This window comes from Erpetoichthys calabaricus, chromosome 12 (assembly GCF_900747795.2).
Source record: "Erpetoichthys calabaricus chromosome 12, fErpCal1.3, whole genome shotgun sequence".
Taxonomy (NCBI): Eukaryota; Metazoa; Chordata; class Cladistia; order Polypteriformes; family Polypteridae; genus Erpetoichthys; species Erpetoichthys calabaricus.
The window spans coordinates 92,459,708-92,479,582 of NC_041405.2; the positions used below are offsets into that span (position 1 = coordinate 92,459,708).

Below are 19,875 nucleotides of genomic sequence, written 5' to 3' on the forward strand. Positions count from 1 at the left end.
GCTAATGACTAACAACAGAGATGCAGTCTGTATAGTTAATCAGCAGCTCTAGTCAGGATATGCTAAACTGAAGTAGTGAGTCTTCAGCCAGGATTTAAAAGCTGAGACCAAAGGGGCATCTCTTATAGTAGCAGGCAGACCATTCCACAGTTTAGGGGCCCTGTAACTAAAAGCTCGACCTCCCACTGTTATTTTATTAATCCTTGGAATCATAAGCAGACCGGCATCTTGAGATCTTAATGTGCACTCTGGTTTGTAAGTCATGATAAGTTCAGACAAGTAAGCCGGACCTCGACCATTTAATGCTTTATATGTTAAAAGAAGGATTTTGAAATCTGCCCTAAACTTAACCAGGAGCCAGTGTAAGGATTTAAGAACTGGAGTTATGTGTTCGTATTTTCTTGTTCTTGTAATAATTCTCGCAGCCGCATTTTGGATTAACTGGAGGCTGTATAAAGAACAGTTTGAACATCCAGTGAACACCGCATTGCAGTAGTCAATCCTACTAGAGATAAATGCATGAATTAGTTTCTCAGAATCATGTTTATTTAAAAAGCGCCTTAATTTCCTAACATTTTTAAGATGGAAGAAACATGTCTTGGACAACTTTGTAATATGCGCTTTAAATGACATGCTAGAGTCAAAGATAACTCCTAGATTGCGGGCTGATTCAGTAAAATTGACTGGGATCCCACTGAGTTAAATGATGACAAAATATTGTTGTGATCAGCATCATTCCCTCCAACAATTAACATCTCTGTTTTATCTATATTTAAAGACAAGTAGTTCTTATTCATCCACTCCTTTAATTCACTAACACAACTAATTAAAGACAACATTGGAGAAACTTCATTTGATTTAAATGAAAGGTATAACTGGGTGTCATCTGCATACGAGTGAAAATTAACATTATGTTTCCTAATGAGAGATCCCAGTGGAAGCATGTACAGTGAAAACAGTAAAGGTCCCAGTACTGAGCCCTGCGGGACACCATATTGAACTTCTGTGTATAATGATGGAGTACTGTCAGCACATTTCTGTACATATTGGAATCGATTTGATAAGTAAGAACTAAACCAAGCGAGCACGGTGCCTGTAAGCCCAACATCATTTTCTAGCCTGTGCAGTAAAATAGAATGGTCGATGGTGTCAAATGCTGCACTTAAGTCCAACAACATAATTACAGTGGAGTTTCCTTCATCAGAGGATATCAGAATGTCATTTACAATCCGTGTTAGTGCCGTTTCTGTACTATGACCTGTGTGAAAACCAGACTGGAATTTCTCAAATAAATTGTAATGCGTAAGGTGTGTCTGAAGCTGACTGGCGACTACTTTTTCTAGTATTTTAGAGAGAAACAGTAAATTTGAAATAGGCCTATAATTATTTAGTATATGTGGGTCAAGGTCTGACTTTTTAAGTAATGGTTTAATGACTGACACTTTTAGTGCATCAGGTACTGTGCCATGCAATAATGAACTATTGATAATGTTTAGGATAGGCGCTGCAAGAACATCCATTGCACTTTTTACTAGTTTTGTTGGCACTGGATCTAGGGAACAAGTAGTGGGCTTCATTTTAGAAATTAAACTTAAGACTTCCTGCTCAGTTACAGGATTAAAATTACTAAAGTGCTGAGTGCAGTGTGAGACAGGGTCTGCTAAGCTAGTATTTGGTTTGTACTGTGATGCAGAGATCTGGGATCTTATATTTTTAATTTTCTCATTGAAGAAGTTCATAAAGTCTGTACTGCTAATGTCTGTTGGTATTTTGCACTGTTGATCTGAATTTCCATTTGTTAATTTAGCCACTGTTCTAAACAGTGCCCGAGGATTTTTATTATTGCTATCTATTAATGTAGAATAATATTCTGACCGAGCTTTAAAGAGGGCTTTTTTATATTTATTAACACTCTCTGTCCATGCAATTTGAAAGACATGTAGCTTTGTTGTTCTCCATCTGCGCTCCAGTTTTCGACACTCTAATTTAAGAGCTCGAGTGTTTTCATTAAACCAGGGAGAGTTTCTATGTGCTTTGAACATTTTTGTTTTAAGGGGAGCCACTGTGTCCAGAGCATCTCTCAAGGTCACATTATAATGTGATCTTAGCTCATCTAAATTGTTTTCCGTGTTTACATTTGATGTTAACTGATCTAAATGGTTTTCCACAATTACACTCGACTTACTCAGAGTATCTATAAATTTTGAAGCAGAATTACAATCTAGATGTCGCACTGTCTTTGTTTTAATCTGGGAGTGTGTTGGCAAGGGCAGGACTAAATCAAATGTAATTAAGTAGTGATCAGAAATAACTTCATTTAATGGAGTAATAATTAAATTTTGAATTTCAACTTTGTAAGTTATAATTAAATCTAATGTGTGGTTATGATTATGAGTTGGACCTTTGACATTCTGACAAAATCCTACTGAATTTGTTTAAGTAAAACATTTGCTAAAAGTGTCAGTTTCCACATCAATGTGTACATTAAAATCTCCCATCAGTACTACGTGATCATAATTTATAGCCAAGTCAGATAAAAGGTTGCTAAATTCAGACATGAACAATGAATACGGCCCTGGTGGTCTATAGACTAGCACTATAATTGTGTTGGAATCTGTTTTAATATTTAAAATGAATGCTTCAAAGGATGTAAAGTTGCCTAAATTTTTAGAAGTGATTTGCATTTTGTTACAATGAATTATTCCAAGGCCCCCTCCTCGACCAGAATCTCTAGACTTATGAAGGAACGAGTATCCATCTGGTGACGCCTCAGCTAGGGGGACAGTGTCACATTTACTAAGCCAGGTTTCGGTGAGAAGACACAGATCAGATTTTGTACTTAATATAATATCATTTACCAAAACAGCTTTAGTGCCAAGAGAGCGAATGTTCAATAAGCAGCATTTAAAACTGTATGCTTCTTTCTGAATTGGTGATATACCGGTACTTTTTGTTTTAATTTGTAGTAAATTTCTATTACAGATGCCCCTGGTGGAGGGTCTGGTTTTATCCCTTGGTCTAATTATACACCTTATTTTTTGGTTATCAATTAATTTAAGGTTTGTATCAAGACTAAATTTACTGGATGCCCCAAGACAAGGATTATGGGTAACAGCTTCAGGAAAGTAACAGGTGGGATAAACAACAGCCTGTGATTTAAGATCACATGACTGCGGCCTGGATGGTGCTCTAATCAGTCAACCAGGCAGTTTTGCTGCCATATTTTGGGATAATACATAAGATCCCCTCCAGTTAGGATGAAGACCATCTCTTCTGAAAAATCCAGGCCTTTCCCAAAAATCATCCCAATTGTTCACAAACGCTATGCTTTTGTTTGCACACCAGGTTTCTAGCCAGCAGTGAAGGGAATGCAATCTGCTATAAATCACATCCCCTCTATATAATCTTGGTAAGGGGCCAGATACAACTAAATTCTGACATTTTCTTTTAGCTTTGATGCAAAGAGAGATGAAGTTCCACTTTAATACCTCAGATTGCTGTGAATAAATATCATTAGTGCCGACATGCAGCAATAAGGTAGATACTTCATCGTCGGCGACACGGTCCAATGCGGCCTCTATGCCAGAAATCTTGGCCCCTGCGAGGCACTTAACATGAACTGCTGGTTTAACATAGTTTGGAATTCTAACATTCCGCACTATGGAATCGCCAATTATGAGCACTTTCTTATTCTCAGTTTCCACAGGCGTGCTGCGGAGTGCTGAGAATCTGTTCTGGGTCCGAATTGGTGACCTGGGTGCCGGGGGACTACATTTTGGATTCTTAGACCCCCGTCTTACTGTTACCCACTCGCCCTGTGGCTGAATTGGTGCTGCTGACTTCGGCCGCGCACTGACTACAGTGGGACCAGGAGAGACTGAAGCCGAATCAGAAGTAGCCGAATTGTCTAAACAAACCGAGTCGATCCAATTTTCGGTTTGCCTAATCGCTATCAGATTCCTAACGCGGTCCTCCAATTCGCGTATTTTCCCGAGCAACTCTGAATTAACTAAACACTTTTGGCAGGTGAAGCTGTCTACAATGTCGGCCGGAAAACCTGAACTGTACGTGCTACAGGACACACAACATATAAACGTGCCCTCAATGGGCAGAGAGCAGATAGAACTTACGTTTAGTATTGATGTCATCTTCTCCATTTTCTGTAGTTTACTTAAGTGCTTTCTGCTTCAGAGACCGTCGGCTTCAAGTTTCTCACTGCCGGTTATTTCTTCTGGTCAACTGCCGGCTTTACTTCCGATGAACTTACTCGGGTGTTTGCGAAGGGTTACGTGCCTGTGGGAGACGCCGCTGCTCTGTGCTTCTGCTCGGTGCTTCTGCTCGCTGCTACGCTCGTGCTTCCGCCTAGGACACCAGGATACTAGGATACTAGGACACCACTCAGTCCTAGTATACGGTTGCTAAACTTGGCGTAAAGCCACACACATTTCCACAGTAGCTCATACCCTGGCGTACGCAATTTCTGCGCTCAGTTTTGCAGACTGGCGGCACCCAGCGTCAAAGCAGTGCTACTGTTCCTGTGTGGTTACCCTTTCTTTTTTAGATCCACATCCCTGACGCGGCTTTATAAATACACTGAAATTAACCGTTTATTGTTGATTAGTTTAATGCATCTGATTGTAATTAACCTGTAACAATATAATGGTCCACAGAATGGTCAAACTATTCTAAATACAATAGCTGCTTTAGCGTTGTTACTCTTACTGCACCTTCTTCTTCTTCTTCTTCTTTCAGCTGCTCCCGTTAGGGGTTGCCACAGCGGATCATCTTTTTCCATATTACTCTCACTGCACCACTTGGAGTATTTATATCACTGTATCTGAGTGGGGAATCACAGCTGTACAGCAGCTTATCAGAAAGAGAATTATTGGTATACAGCATCTAGCACACGCTGCCTCGGCCATGCTGTCTATTGAACTGCTCTCATACGGCAAACACTTCAGAGCCTTTCCTGTACTGACCTCACAATTCAGAAATAGTTTCATCCCAAGAACTATAAACGCAATCAATCAGTCAATCAAGTGCTCCTTGTAGAACTGTTTGTATTTATAAGTACAATTACCTCACTGTAAACTTGCGATACAGTTATAATAATGCACAACCTGGGCCACTTTATAAAGCGCGTATTTACATATGATAACAATATCATTTTTAAGATGAAATACAGCAAAATATGTTTATTATATTATACAGATAAAACTTTAACTTCGTTTAAATAATCTATATTGTTAATAATTAAACATGTGAGGACATGGTGCCGCAGCGCTAGCATTCACGGATTGTTCTTGCCTCACGCTGTATTCTTGCTGGTGCTGGAAGGATAGATGGATAGAATAATTAAACACGTACTACGAAGATATTTCAATGTTCCTTAAAAGTTTTGAAGAATCGGCGTTCTAAGCTTACAGATGGCTTAATGTCTATTACAGAGTTGATTGTGTGGCGATTGGGTATTTGGAGAAAGAAAAGTAGGAACAGGAATTGGAGGTTAGTACGTTTGAAAGAGACAGTACTGCTGCAATAAAGTATTTCATCGAAGGTCACGCATGGCACAGCAAGCATCTTGCATGAGACATGAACAATCACTGCGCCACCGTGTTCCTATGTTTAATAACATGCTTTAACTCCTATCATCATGAAAATGATATCATGTATACATCTCAGTATTTTAATTATTCAGAGAGCTGTAATATTATGAATGTAATGGATTCTGTGTCCTGTCGGAGGAAGAGAAAGCCCGGAAGCACGTAGTGATTCACACACACAGAGCACATACAAAACAAAGCATTTAACGTGCTACTTTAGTTATGATGGGATTTGAGAAACTAAACATTAAACGATTTTAAGATGAAGTTTATGATTATCTACTTTAATGACAAAATAAACTACTTGATTAAAGTGGAAATTTAGAGATTAAAGTTGACATTTCGTGCTTTTTTTTCCCCACTGTGTGCCTATTTTTTTTTCCTCTGTACCCTAATAAGCTTTCATGTGACCACTCAGACGGTGGGCTACGACTTGCCTTTTCATGGCGACTTTGATATGTGACAACTTCTTTTTTTATTTCGGGCACTGTGCGACTTTATGAACTTGAGCTTTCAAGTTTCTCCGACACGCTGTGTCACTCAATCAACTTCCTTTTGTTGTTTATACCACTGTTTAAAACAACAAATAGTACGTTTTTCCTTGCCTCCACTTGGTATTCGCTGAAATCCTTCTATTTTCCCTTGTGCTTTTGCCATTGTCTTTTCACAGAAAGCTGATCTTAAGGGCTATTTATATTGATTTGCATATTCAAAGAGGCGTAATTCTGGGAGGAGTTGGGGCGGGACAGCAGGCGCGTGCATGTGCGTTACTTTTCACGTTGACAGGGATTTATGGAGTGGAAGAACGTGGAAGTTGGCGTTCGCACAGATTTATGCATCTGGATTTTTTTGTGCGTAAGCACATTTCCGCTTTTTTGCTTATGTCATGTTATAGTGCAAATTCTACGCATGGCATTATGCATGAGGTCCCAGTAGATAAGGTGAAGAGAGACCAGGGCTAAACGCATCTCCAATGTGTATGACAGGACTGACTCTGATATGGCAGGGAGATGAAAAAGAACACCCATTAAAAATGGAGGATTTGTTAAAAAGGTACACTGTACTTATTCTTGCAAGCAATGATAATGCATATAATCAAATGGCAAATTATGTTTGTTACTGCTGTAATTTTATTATCAGTCCTGGCAACAGATTAAAGACTGCTCGCATATGTGGCTTGAAGCTTAGCATGATTCCCCTCTGTTGCCCTTTTCATTTTTTAAAACTTTATACTTGTGTGTCTCATTAAAAACAAATGTAAATAAATGAGAGAATCACAGATTCATCTCCTAAATATGTCTGTGGACACTATAAAGTTGTAATTCTGTAAATAAAATAAATAAATAAATAAAATTTTAAATCATAGTAATGAAATTAGTGTTTTTAGATTAAAGTAGGAATAAAGCAGAAAAATATGTAAATTGCTAAATTAAAATCTGATGTTATGTACTTTGTTGGGTTGCACGGTGCATTATTTTTATAATAACTTCTTTTCTGGGAAAGAACACATCTGGAGAAGAATGGCTTCCTAGACACCAGGTTCAGACTACGAAATCTGACCGATAATAAAGTGGCTCTGCCTGTCCTGATCTCCAGACTGGCCGAATTAAACCTCCAGCACCTCCAGGACATTGCTGCACCAGAGGGCACCTGTTCTATTACACACATGAAGGTATGGGAAAAATGTAAATCTGGTATATGACATCTAGTTATAAATAAGTTGGAACTCGTAATACGTTAGAAAATATAATTGGTTAATTGGCTGAAGTCGTTTACCACATGCATTGTTTTTAAAAGGAACGAACTTTTTAAATACTGTAAACCTAGAGTACATTCAAGTAGTACTGGTATTCTTGGTAAATATAAACAAAAAGCTGTATTTTATACTGGCAAAATTAGTAAACTATCAATTTGTTTTAAAATATTTTTTTCTGAACAAATGGCATTAGAAGTATTGAATCCCATGCATATAGTACTTGGTGCAGCCTCTTCTGGTACAGAAAATAGCACAGTACATCTTCCTATAATATTTGAGTTTCAGGGTGTACTCACACTGACCATTCATTCCATGCCCGAGCACGTTTGTCCGCATGTAACCCCGCAAAGTCTAGTTCATTTGACTAGTGTGGTCACTCCATGCTGGGCCAGCCGTTTGGAAGAGGTGGGCCTGAGCACAGTTCAGTAGCATTCAGGAACAGTGTGATCACTAAATGTGCCTGAACACAGAAAACAGACATGACGTCAATGATGCAAATTCCTCCCTTAACATCATTTGTCACCATGAAAATCTTCTTGGACATGCAGCACAATTAGAAGGAAAACTCTGTGTTGCACACCCAATAAATCTGTAAGAGGGTAGAGCGTTGAGTGGTGGCTCTGAGGCTAGGGATCTGCACTGGCAATCGAAAGGTTGCCGGTTATTCCCGTAAATGCCAATAGGGACTCTGCTCTGTTGGGCCCTTGAGCAAGGCCCTTAACCTGCAATTGCTGAGCGCTTTGAGTAGTGAGAAAAGCGCTATATAAATGCAAAGAATTATTATTACACAACTCCAAAACAACCACAAAATAAGTAAAATCATTTTGACATGCATGCTATCACTCTATGTTCGGATCTTGTTTTGGCTTTACACGAAGTTGCGTGGTCATGATGAAAGTGTGCCTGGACCCAGAGCATTAAGCACAGTGTGAGTGCAGGTCAGCGGGGGAGTAGGGAGGGGGGACAATCGCACTTGGGCATGGTACAAAACAAACGTGCCTAGTGTGAGTACACCCTCAAAATGACTTGGGATCGTCTAGGACATTTCCTCTGTCCAGAAATTTTACACATGTAATTCACCTTAAAATTGTGTTCCAGCAACACTGCAGGTCACATTACAATACATGAGGGACTGGACCCTAATTGTGAACAATAATACTATGTAGCTCCTGAATCACAGGAGTTGGATGTTTAGGAACTGTCCTAAATTAAAACCTTTTGAAGGTGAAGATTTGCTTGTCTCTCAGACAGTGTCATTTGGCATGGAAAAAGCACATATACCGTCTTTGTGAAGAAATAAATTTGACTTGAAAAATACAAAACTTAACTTTTAAAGCCCAACAAACATTTGGCAAATGATAGGCAGTAAAGTTTATTTCTTGCTGTCTGCAAGCTTGCTTTTCTGATAAACTTTTCAAATAACCTCCTTTCACACATGTAATGTCTAATTGTTAAATTGAAAAATTGGTGACTCTGAGATGCAACTAGAAACTGCAACTGCTCAGCCTTGACTCTTTGATTTTTTTTTTCCTCGCCTATCATCTTTCTCACTGTGTGTTGGGGCAAGCTGCATTTGTGTCCTTTTCCTGGTAATATAACTATTATGTTAGTGGTTTCACACTGCTTCAGTATTGCTGTATAATGGCATTATATTTAACTTTTGTGTATTTTTGTATCTGTTACCTGATTTATGAAGATGAACAATCAATTATTTTCTTTTCTAAATATGTATTTTCTCTCTTTTTATACCCTGGTGAAACATACACTTCACAAAATGTTCTATAGGAGAGATACATATGTAATAGGCAGAATTTCACTGCAGGCTTCAATATTTAATTTTCTTCAAATAATCTTCAATACTATTTATATTTAAATACTTCGACCTTGCATATTTTGCATCTGCTCCTTTGTAATTGTTCCTGCATCCATATTTCTGCTGGCATAAATTTAACATAAAAACATTCCTTGCTTGCTTAATATCACAGTATTTGTTTTCTGCTCGACAAACTATCGTCTTTTTAGAGTCAAACTCTGGTTTCATCTAAGAAGTCATGTGTGAAGTCTCTTCAACGCCGGCTTCAAGAGCATGTAAGATCACTGGTAGAAAGTACCGAAGTCATGTGGAGTGAAGAACTTGTCCGGGATCTTCCTCAAACCTGGAAACAACATGGAGATTTAATCCTTATCGCAGAAAGCACCTTTCAGGATCCTATATGGAAAAAATTTGGTGAGTAGCAACTTGCTTCAAATGAGATGCCCATACAAGGCTAAAGCATGACCAGATGTTGTTTTAATTTTATTCTTTTTGCTTTATAAAACAAATAGCAATGTCCAGTTTGTTACATACTGTATGCAAGATGCATTTTGCATTATTGAGAAGGCATATTTTAAAACAAATGGTAAATAACACATTTGAAAATATAATCTCAATTAAAATGTATTTTGTAAGATTCAATGCGATCAGCATTTAATGTTTTGGGTACTTTCAGGGTCAGACATTTGGAAGACGGTGGCCACAGCTCTGGGAGTAAAAAGGGTTGCTAAAATAAGCAGAATATCTAGAGATGGATTTCGTACGCCTGTGGTTACACTACTGTTGGGTGAGGACAGCTGGGTAAACCATGTGGACAATGGAATCAGGTACAGGATATTTCTATTTGGATGATGTATGCTTGTTACCAGCAACAATACTTACAGAAGAGTTAGTTTACTTGAAAACTTTTCTTAAAAACAACAAAATATCTGCAACAAGTTGAACTTTGCAATGAAAGGGAAAAGTTTTTGAAACCTATGTAGCAACTGAGTAATATGATCCACGGGATTGAGACATGGTTGATAAAGGCAGAATATGTAGAAAGATCGGAAGAACAAAGATGGAAATGATCCGATGGATATGTGGAACGACGTGAGAGGAATACAAATGCATAGTTAAGGGAAAGACTTAGTGGGGAGGAAATATACAGTATGTTCTGCTGAGGAGAATCGGATTAAGGTAGTTCGGTAATGTGAAGCAAAACGTAGAGGATGTTTGGGTGAAGAGATGCATGAACATGGAGGTGGAAGGGACAACGCAAAGAGGAAGGCCAATGATGATGTGGTTTTGGATGATATAAAAAGTGTTGATCTCACAGATGCGCAGGACCACTGGAGAGAGACGCTCTAATCTGACAAATGGCTGTTAATTCGATGATGATAATGATAATATACTTTGTATATTGTGGCCACATGCTACATTTTATAACACTTCAGTGTGCTACTGCTTTTCACTATCAGTTGCATTGTTTACAATGGTGTTGACAATTCTCAACACTTAGTCAGAAACAATGTAGAATACTACATCTAATTATAGCTGTTTTTATAATAAATAACTACTGCAATATTTGTTATGGGCGGCACGGTGGCACAGTGGGTAGCGCTGCTGCCTCGCAGTTGGGAGATCTGGGGACCTGGGTTCGATTCCCGGGCCCTCCCTGCGTGGAGTTTGCATGTTCTCCCCGTGTCTGCGTGGGTTTCCTCCGGGAGCTCCGGTTTCCTCCCACAGTCCAAAGACATGCAGGTTAGGTGGATTGGCGATTCTAAATTGGCCCTAGTGTGTGCTTGGTGTGTGGGTGTGTGTCCTGCGGTGGGTTGGCACCCTGCTCAGGATTGTTTCCTGCCTTGTGCCCTGTGTTGGCTGGGATTGGCTCCAGCAGACCCCCGTGACCCTGTGTTCGGATTCAGCGGGTTGGAAAATGGATGGATGGATGGAATATTTGTTATTTAAATATTTATTACATAGTTTACTTTTTTGGGGATTTTACAGTTTAGTAATTACATACTGATTTTTTTAAATTAAGAACTATATACAGTGGAATCTTTGTTCACGAACGTCTCTGAACACGTACAAATCGGGTTACGACCAAAAAGTTTGCCAAACTTTTGCATCTGATCACGACCCCACACTCGGGTGACGAACAAGCCAGTTTCACTTCCAGTTCGTATGCTCCGATGATTTTTGCACATGTTCAGTCTCTCCCTGTGCAGCAAACGAGAGAGCGAGAGAGAAAGAGAGAGCGAGAGAGAGAAGAGCGCGAGAGAGTGTATATATATTTATTTACAGTTCGTACGGTCCAGAACGGATGTATTGTATTTACATACAATCCTATGGGGGAAATTACTTCGGGTTCCCGAGGTTCCACTGTATGCCAAACCTTTTTTGTTTTTTTTTTTGTAGAATACACTGCCACCTAATTTTTCTCTCTTAAGGTTCTGAACAAAGATTACATTTAATCTCTTGCTATAGCAGCAAATGGTGATGCTCAAAATATCTTCTTCAATGATAATGACTCTGTCATACTGTAATGTTCCTCAGTTGTATATCAAATACAATACAACTTCCATTGACAAACTATCATCCCACACTGCTTACCTTGATCAATCTTTGAGTCAGCATAACTGTGCATTTTCTATAAATTTTACAAGCACTGGTAAAGTTTGTAGTCCTTCAGTCTACTTAATAAAAACAAAAACAGACATATTAACTTTGGAACTTAACTTTTTCCTCGCAGGTATGAATTTGATGTCACAAAATGCATGTTCTCTTCAGGAAATATTACAGAGAAGCTCAGAATAATGACATTTGATTGCACTGGAGAAACTGTGGTGGACCTGTATGCAGGTACAAAAGGACATTCACCTGTTTCAAGCTGGGCCAATGCCTAATTAACTAGGATTTCTTTTATTCATTCACTACATAACCTTTAGTTAAAGCACTACACTTCACATATACTGTAATTCAAATCTTCAGTCTCATTAGTAAACTAATGCTACCATGTCTTTCATAACACATTTTAAAATTGTTGCACTATCAAGCAAATATTGCATATCTCAGCAGGAAAATCCAAATCATTTAACTTACATTACTAATCAGTCGCTGATTTACTGTTTATATAGAGTAATAATAAAATTGTCCTTTTTACCTCTTTTAACTCTGTTACTATGCATACCCTGTATGTTGTTTTTCAAATGTTACCTTATACAATATGTTACATTTATCAGGGTTATTCTTAGAAAGATATTGCTTTACAAATGTGTAACAATCATTATGTTTCTACACAAGTAAATTAATTGGATATACCACATAGTTAATCTTTTTTTTTATGTGTAACTTCCACAGTAAAAACAATCAAAAGATGGTGACAATAAGAGCATATACATTTTTATGTTTGATTCTGGATTTTATTTTTGCATTTTTTACCCATGTGTATCTATTTAACCAATTACTTTTCCTGCTTAAACGTAATCATCTGGCTGGGATTTTTAGCTATGAACTTAAATACTTCAAAACTAGATAACAATATTGTTTTAAGGTACCCTAATACAAATTTGCAAAGGTGTTTCCTTTCTGAAAACCATAAGTACTTTCTCCACAGGTATTGGTTATTTCACGCTTCCTTACCTGATACACAGCAAGGCTAGTCTGGTACATGCTTGTGAGTGGAACCCCGATGCAGTAAGTGCATTGCGCAGAAACCTCCACCTTAACCGAGTGTCCCACAAATGTGTAATCCATGAAGGTGATAACAGACAGGTATTAAAAACAACTGCTTTCTTTCTCTCTTCTAATTATATGTACAGTAATATATCTTATCTAGATCACTTACCCCACCCCCCACCCTTCCAAAAACCAAAGAAAAGAAAACTTTAATTTTAAGTTGTTACTTGCACATATTTAAATTTACAAAAATGTAGCAGTTTATCGAGAACATCATGAATATACAGTACATGTACTTCAGTATGTAATCAATCATAACCTGGCTCTGCATCCTCTATATGAGTCTGAAAAGCTTTTTTTTTTAAATAATGTATTGTAAATTCTTTATATTATAATCACACTAGTTTAAAAACTAGAAAAATTTAAATACTAGGGCTGTAATTTCTACCATAAAATATTTTAAGTTATGCTTCCTCCAGTGGCTTTAGATTTGGAAATTGCAGAATCTTTGCAGACTTAGTAGTATCGAAGGACTGAAAACTAACTCTTGACTTCTCTAAAAGTGTTATATAGTGCAAGAATCCTCCTGAAAAAAAACATAACATTCTCAAACCCATATAATCCTTTTTTTTTTTTTTTTTGAAAGAGAGACTGGAGCCTGTACTGGTAGCACTGGGCAGCAGTCAACCCTGGAAATGGACGTGACCCATTGCCGGGCCCACTCATACTCTCTTAGAGCAAATTTGTTTGAAATCACTAGTTTCGCGCACATATTGGAGGATGTGGAAGGAAAAGCAAAGTACTTAGTGGAAGAGCCACACAGACGCTGGCAGAACATGCAAGCTTCACATGGTAGAATTTCTCATTTTGAGCAGCTTACTTGTTAATGTTTGCAAAGGAGCCACTAGATGTACATCACAATGTTTATCCATAATTTGATATGCCTCCATAGTATATGTAACTTACCGGTACTTAGTTTAAATATGCAGTGCTGCAGTATGCCTGATGCTGGAGGTATATATTCCCAGCTTATTTCTGTTGTTCCATTGCTTCAGAAATAAACACTTTTCATCAGCTTTATCCTATGTTAGACACTAACATCAAAAGCAATTATAGTTTTTTGTTTGTATAAGTGTGAGAAATATTAATATATTTATTGTCAGCCTGACTACTGATTAATTATTTTGCTAGATACATTTTTAAAGATTTGGTATAGTCCTTGTTCTTACGCCAGGAGCCTATAATTCAAAAAACAAACAAGCTATCAAAATTCTATAGTTTTTTTATGTTTACGTTTATAAAATGAGTAAAGTAACAACCAAAAAGATAATGTTTTTATATGCTTTTAATAATTGTTTTGATGATGCATGTTCAAACAATTTTCTCTTTCCTCTAGCTTTCCATGTGCGATGTTGCTGACAGAGTAAACTTGGGATTAATTCCTAGCTCTGAAGAGGGCTGGCCTACAGCTTGTCGACTCCTAAGACAGAACAGTGGAGGCATCCTCCACATCCACCAAAATGTTACCAGTGTGCCACACAAGCCTGCCTTGTTCCAGCAAGATACCTGTTCCCAGGAGGCCAGCGAGGAATATCATAAATGTAAAAATAAAGTTATACCTTCCGAAAATAACGATACCATGTTTGAAGAAAATTTCTGCAGTTCCTCAGCTAAAGGAAGAATAAAATCAGAGTGGGGGAAATGGGCTGAGACAGCGGCATCTCAGATAACAAAGCTACTGATGGAAAACTGGGGAAAGCCATGGAAGACACACATCCGGCACATACAGCATGTAAAATCATATGCTCCACATATTGATCATATAGTTTTGGATTTACAATGTAGACCTAGTTGTTAGTGCAAAAAGCAAAACATGTTACTGCTGTCGGTATGCTGGAAATGAAACAAATGTTCCAGCAAACTGCAATATTTTTAACTCAAATAACAACATCATAGATTCAGAAGCTAAATTATGTGTGTTGGGGTAAAAAAACAAATGAATCTAATTTTGTACATAGTATGTATTTTATGTCATTTTGGCTGTTTTAGTTTTTTCAGTTTGGAGAATGTCTGTCTAGGAACTTGGAAAGTCTCAAGTAAGTTATTTAATAAATTTATTCCCATATGCCTACAGTGCTATTCATCCCTTCATTCCCTGAACATACAGGGTTACAATTGGTAAGAGCTTGCCTTGGTAGTAATGGGTGAAAATTGTCCTGGGTCATGCTGTCTGCTGAACAAGGAATGATGATAATAACAATAATAATTATTATTACTATTATCAAATCTTGATGGGATGGCAGTCCATTGCAAGGCATAAATGCGTACATCTTTGAATGATTTAGACTGAGCAGCTAAAGGAACTGTAATTCTTTGGACTATGGAAAGAAATTAGAGGTACCCCAGCTAAACCTTGTGAACAATGAAAGAATGCCATAATGCCAGATGCCCCAACCAAGACACAAAGCCAGGTGGAAAAGTTGTGAAGCAGGAGTATTTCTGGCACAGCTCCCCTGGCACATTTCTAATTAGAACATTAATGAATATATTTAAAAAATAGAAACTTCATTGTCAGGAGGTTTTAATTTAACAATAAACAGCTGCACACACCCCAGTCATAGCATTTTTACTCCTCTGTCCTCTGGCAGGGCCCTGCATGCTCACACTACCAGGCTGAAGAACAGCTTTTAGCCAAAGGAAATCAGCCGATTAAATGCACAGCAATCACCACCCCTTCCTATAACAGAAAGCACTACTGACTGAACTGAACTTGTGCAACAACCACACATAGTCACACACTTACACATGACCCATGTAAAACTCGTGACCATTACGTTGGCTGTAACCGTCACTGTGACTTCATTTATTATTTATGCTTACATATTTACATTTACTTTTACTCTGTGTATATTTGGAATTGGTAATAGTAACTGTGTTTCTCACAGTTTAATGTTTACTTTGAAATTTGTGCTTCTTGTAGGTTAATGTCTATTCTTATGTACCTTCATCTAAGGCATCTATAGGCTTGCTCCAAATGATATTTCATTATATTGTACAGTGACAATAAAGGTATCGTACAATCTTGTCTAATTATTATAATTGCCAATATAAAATAAAAATCCAAGATATGTTTTCTTTTTAAAATTAATTAGAATTTTCCATACCAGAAAATGTTTAATAAAAACAAAATATTGTCTTATCAAAATGCAGATTTAGAAATATCTACTCTATATATAATCCTAAGCCTAAAAGTGCAGCGGTGACATTTTTATGTCACGCTTTAAATCGGGCTTACTTTAAAACCTACATATATATGATTGGTATCATTCTTTTCAGAATTTATCGAACTTTAATATGATATTGTTTGATTATCAGATTCTTATTCTGTTTTTAAAATTTAATTTTTAAATTATAAACTAAAAAATATCAAGAACTCGCGTCTCGCGAGATGGGACTTTGTGCCAAAAGATTTAATCATGCCCAGGGCCGGAAATAAAACACAAAGAGTAGGACAGCTGCTGTACAGGCTTTTAAATGTTCAAAGCACAGCGCGAGATGCAGATCACGCTGCACAGCAGCGGCAGCAGTAATCCAGCAGCTGATGGAGCAAAGAGGAGGAAAAAAAACCAAAACAATTTCTTTCCCATTGTATCACCGCTTAAGAGGGGGTTTTGGAGGAGTGATCGCGACTCCTTGGGGTGCGTTCAGCCTCCCTCTTCACAACGCCAGTGGCAGAGACGCAAAGTGGCTGGCGAGCAGGGGGGAACCCCCAGTATTGAATATAAAATAGTACATTAAAGGTTGCAGAATAATGTCATATAACTATTCCATCCATCCATCCATCCATTTTCCAACCCGCTGAATCCGAACACAGGGTCACGGGGGTCTGCTGGAGCCAATCCCAGCCAACACAGGGCACAAGGCAGGAACCAATCCTGGGCAGGGTGCCAACCCACCACAGGACAATATAACTATTCCTGCTTTCAAATTACAGAAGATAGAATACAAACACTTCATCCATTTCAAAACTCCCCCTAAAGCATATTTAAGATGATGGACTAGAGGCCCGTACCTTGCAGCAACAAGCACAAGGCAGGGACTCAGTTCTGGACACTCTACTTGTCCATTTTTTGGCCCACTTTTGGACACATTGACAATGTATAATGCCCAGCTGGTAGCACCTCAGATTAGGTACTTTCAATAATGCATCTATTAGTCACATACAGTTATGTAATAACACTTTAACAATTAATTCTTTTGGTCTTAATAACACAAATCATTGGTGGACTGGGTCATATTAAATGTTTGTGATACGCTGGTAAAATTACTTGTGACTATGACAGATTCATGTGGTCTTATTAAGGATTCACAAGCCTTAGTTACACTGAAGTATTCAATACTGAGAGACATACTACCCATTTATGCCATCAAAGTGAAGCTATTTTAGTATGCCACATTGCACAGAGTTAAAGTATCACTTTACCGATGCTTTGTATGTGTTATTAGGACCCACAGGTACATGATAAGGCATTAAACATAAGATGCTTGACAAACTCGTATGTACTGCACACTTCTCAAGGTCAAAAACTCAAAATATACCCTCTTTGATTAACAGGAAATTTTGTGTTTCTATTCATTGCGCTCAGTGAAGGACATTATGACTTCATTTTAATCTCCCCCATGCAAAATCAATTAAATTGCATTGATTTGGGAAACAAATAGTTTGTTTTCATTAATTACAATTTGTATAATGAAAATGAATGTGTTTTTGTAATATATACAAATTATTATCATACATATCCTTTTGTTGTTAATTAAAATACAAGTAATTATTATCTTTGAAATGATTTATAACACATAACTGTCTGTAAAACACAATATAAAAGAAACATTTATGAAATGTTACTTTGTTTACAACATATTTAAATGCTGTGAAATCCTTTTTAAAGAAATGTAATATTCTGTAGCCTTTGACACAATTTAAACTACTTTCGAAAAGTCTGCTATGAATTAACTTGAAATACAAGCCATGACCACAAAATGTGCTAAGGATAATGTGAGACATCATGTTCAATGCATGTTTTTCATTTTCTGTAATAAGGCACTAAAAGCAAAGTATCTTTTAAATTCCTTACACTCCAGCGTTGACCTAAAATATGTGTTTTGTCTGGTTTTGACAGCAAAATAAATCTCCTATTTGTGCAACACTTTTATTTTTTTTCCCACACTTTTCAACAGTAAAAGAGGCTGACCTTTGTTAAGGCACAGGTCATTTGCAAAAGGTGTATTTGATAGTTCTCATTCAAAGTATTTGAAAATGACTGAGTTAATAAGATGTGTTTACAGTAATTTATTATGTTTTTGTAGCTTGGTAAATCCTAACATACTGATGAAATCTGAATGCATTAGCAATCCAGCTTTTCTGTGTTAACGATGATTCAGTTCAGGGCAAACAAGCCTCAGCAAACCATGTCATGAACTGTTTGCTCTGATATGTACTTGATACAGATTCTATTTCAGTAATATTTCCTGGTACTTTGTGTTTGTTTAATTTATCCTTGAATTTCTCTGCAGCCCATGTTTCTTTACTGAATAAGCTTTACAGTTCCTTTGCACCATATCGGGTTAGAAATATAGCATCTGTACTGCCAACTGTGATACTGTTACAGAAAAATGGGTTCAGTAAATTACTAGATTAATGTATTTTACTGTTATAATTTCTGAGATCTCGTTCAGTAGTTTTATTGTTAGTTCATCTGTGTCAACCGCAATTGTTTAGTAGCATATTAACCATTTAAAATACAATCTTCTTTTTAGGCTACCAAATATCATAGTGCTATACTTCTGTTGTTCATATTAGTTTTCTTTTTAATTGTTTGTTTTTATTTTTATTTTCAGAAGCTTGATTACAAGTATTAAAAAATGGCTTGTTTGCGGTCTTACAGCTCCAGGGATGTGTATTCAGTTCCTAGGCGGATCAGTGTATGTTTGGACTTTGTGGCACATGTCTGCATTTACTTTCTCTGTTTAATCGTGCCTCTTCACAGGTCCTACAGATGAGATTGCTCGTACATGCCTTCACAAATTCTGATCTCCTGTATGTTTTATTAATTAATATTTTACACATACTGTAATAATAATAATAATAACATATTTTAAGGAAGATTTCATGACACTCAAGGGCACCTCACAGAGTACAAAAGACCAGTATTGAGATCCACAGTAATAAAACAATATTAAAGATTAATGTATATGTAATGTTTGCTTACTAATTTTTAATCAATAGTGAAATCGGCATGAATTGAGCAATAATGGACAACAGTAAATAGCAGATACCATATAGAACAGTTGGAATACAAAGATTTTTAAAGAAGTTTTAATGTTTGCAATGGAGTCCATATTTTGGATATGTTAGGTTAAAGTGTTCCATAGTTTGGGTACTGCAACAGAAAAGGCCCTAGCACCCATTGTACTGAAGTTAAAAGTTAAACCTGCAGATGAGGATCACAGGGAATGAACAGGAGTATAGGTTGGAGGAGGTCAGCGATGAAGCTGTGGGCTATGTTGTGTAAAGCTTAAAATGTAAGGAGAAAAATGTAGAAGTTCATCCAATAAGTGACAGAGAGCCAATGGAGTCAAATAAGGTAAGGCGTAATATGGTCTTCTAGGTTGTTGTGTGTGATGATGCTGGTGGCAGAGTTTTGAATGAGCTGTAATCTGTGTAGGAGTTTATTTGGGATGCCAGGAAGGAAGCCATTACAGTAGTCGATGCGAGATGTAATTAAGGCATTGACTAACACTTCAGTGCTAGGTTGTGTCAAGGCAGAATAAATTCTGTCAGAATTTTGAATGTGTAGAAGGCAGTCTGGGAGACATTATTGATGTTCGTTGTCCAGGATTACACAGAGGCTATTTACCAGAATGGAAAAAGGCTATGGTATATTATTTCTTACCTGGCTTCTCACACCTATTGTCCACATTTCCTCTTATCCTGTCAATTTGCCTTGCCTAACAAGCTCTGCAAAGCATATACCTGCTCTCCA

General features: G+C 37.4%; 1 protein-coding gene and 1 long non-coding RNA gene across 2 annotated transcripts in view; one reads left to right on the forward strand and one right to left on the reverse strand.

The window, feature by feature from the left end:
* trmt12 (tRNA methyltransferase 12 homolog) overlaps positions 1–18,637 on the forward strand; it is a 30,132-nt gene extending 11,495 nt beyond the window's left edge. The window contains exons 3-8 of the mRNA XM_028815888.2: positions 7,107–7,275; positions 9,382–9,586; positions 9,849–9,999; positions 11,907–12,016; positions 12,771–12,928; positions 14,229–18,637. Of these exons, the coding sequence (XP_028671721.1) occupies positions 7,107–7,275; positions 9,382–9,586; positions 9,849–9,999; positions 11,907–12,016; positions 12,771–12,928; positions 14,229–14,690 (1,255 nt within the window). The 3' untranslated portion in view covers positions 14,691–18,637. The remainder of the gene's footprint in view (positions 1–7,106; positions 7,276–9,381; positions 9,587–9,848; positions 10,000–11,906; positions 12,017–12,770; positions 12,929–14,228) is intronic.
* LOC127529890 (uncharacterized) overlaps positions 9,389–19,875 on the reverse strand; it is a 32,320-nt gene continuing 21,833 nt past the window's right edge. The window contains exons 3-4 of the long non-coding RNA XR_007936495.1: positions 11,768–11,847; positions 9,389–9,515 (exon numbers count right to left, since the gene is read on the reverse strand). This is a non-coding gene — a long non-coding RNA (uncharacterized LOC127529890). The remainder of the gene's footprint in view (positions 9,516–11,767; positions 11,848–19,875) is intronic.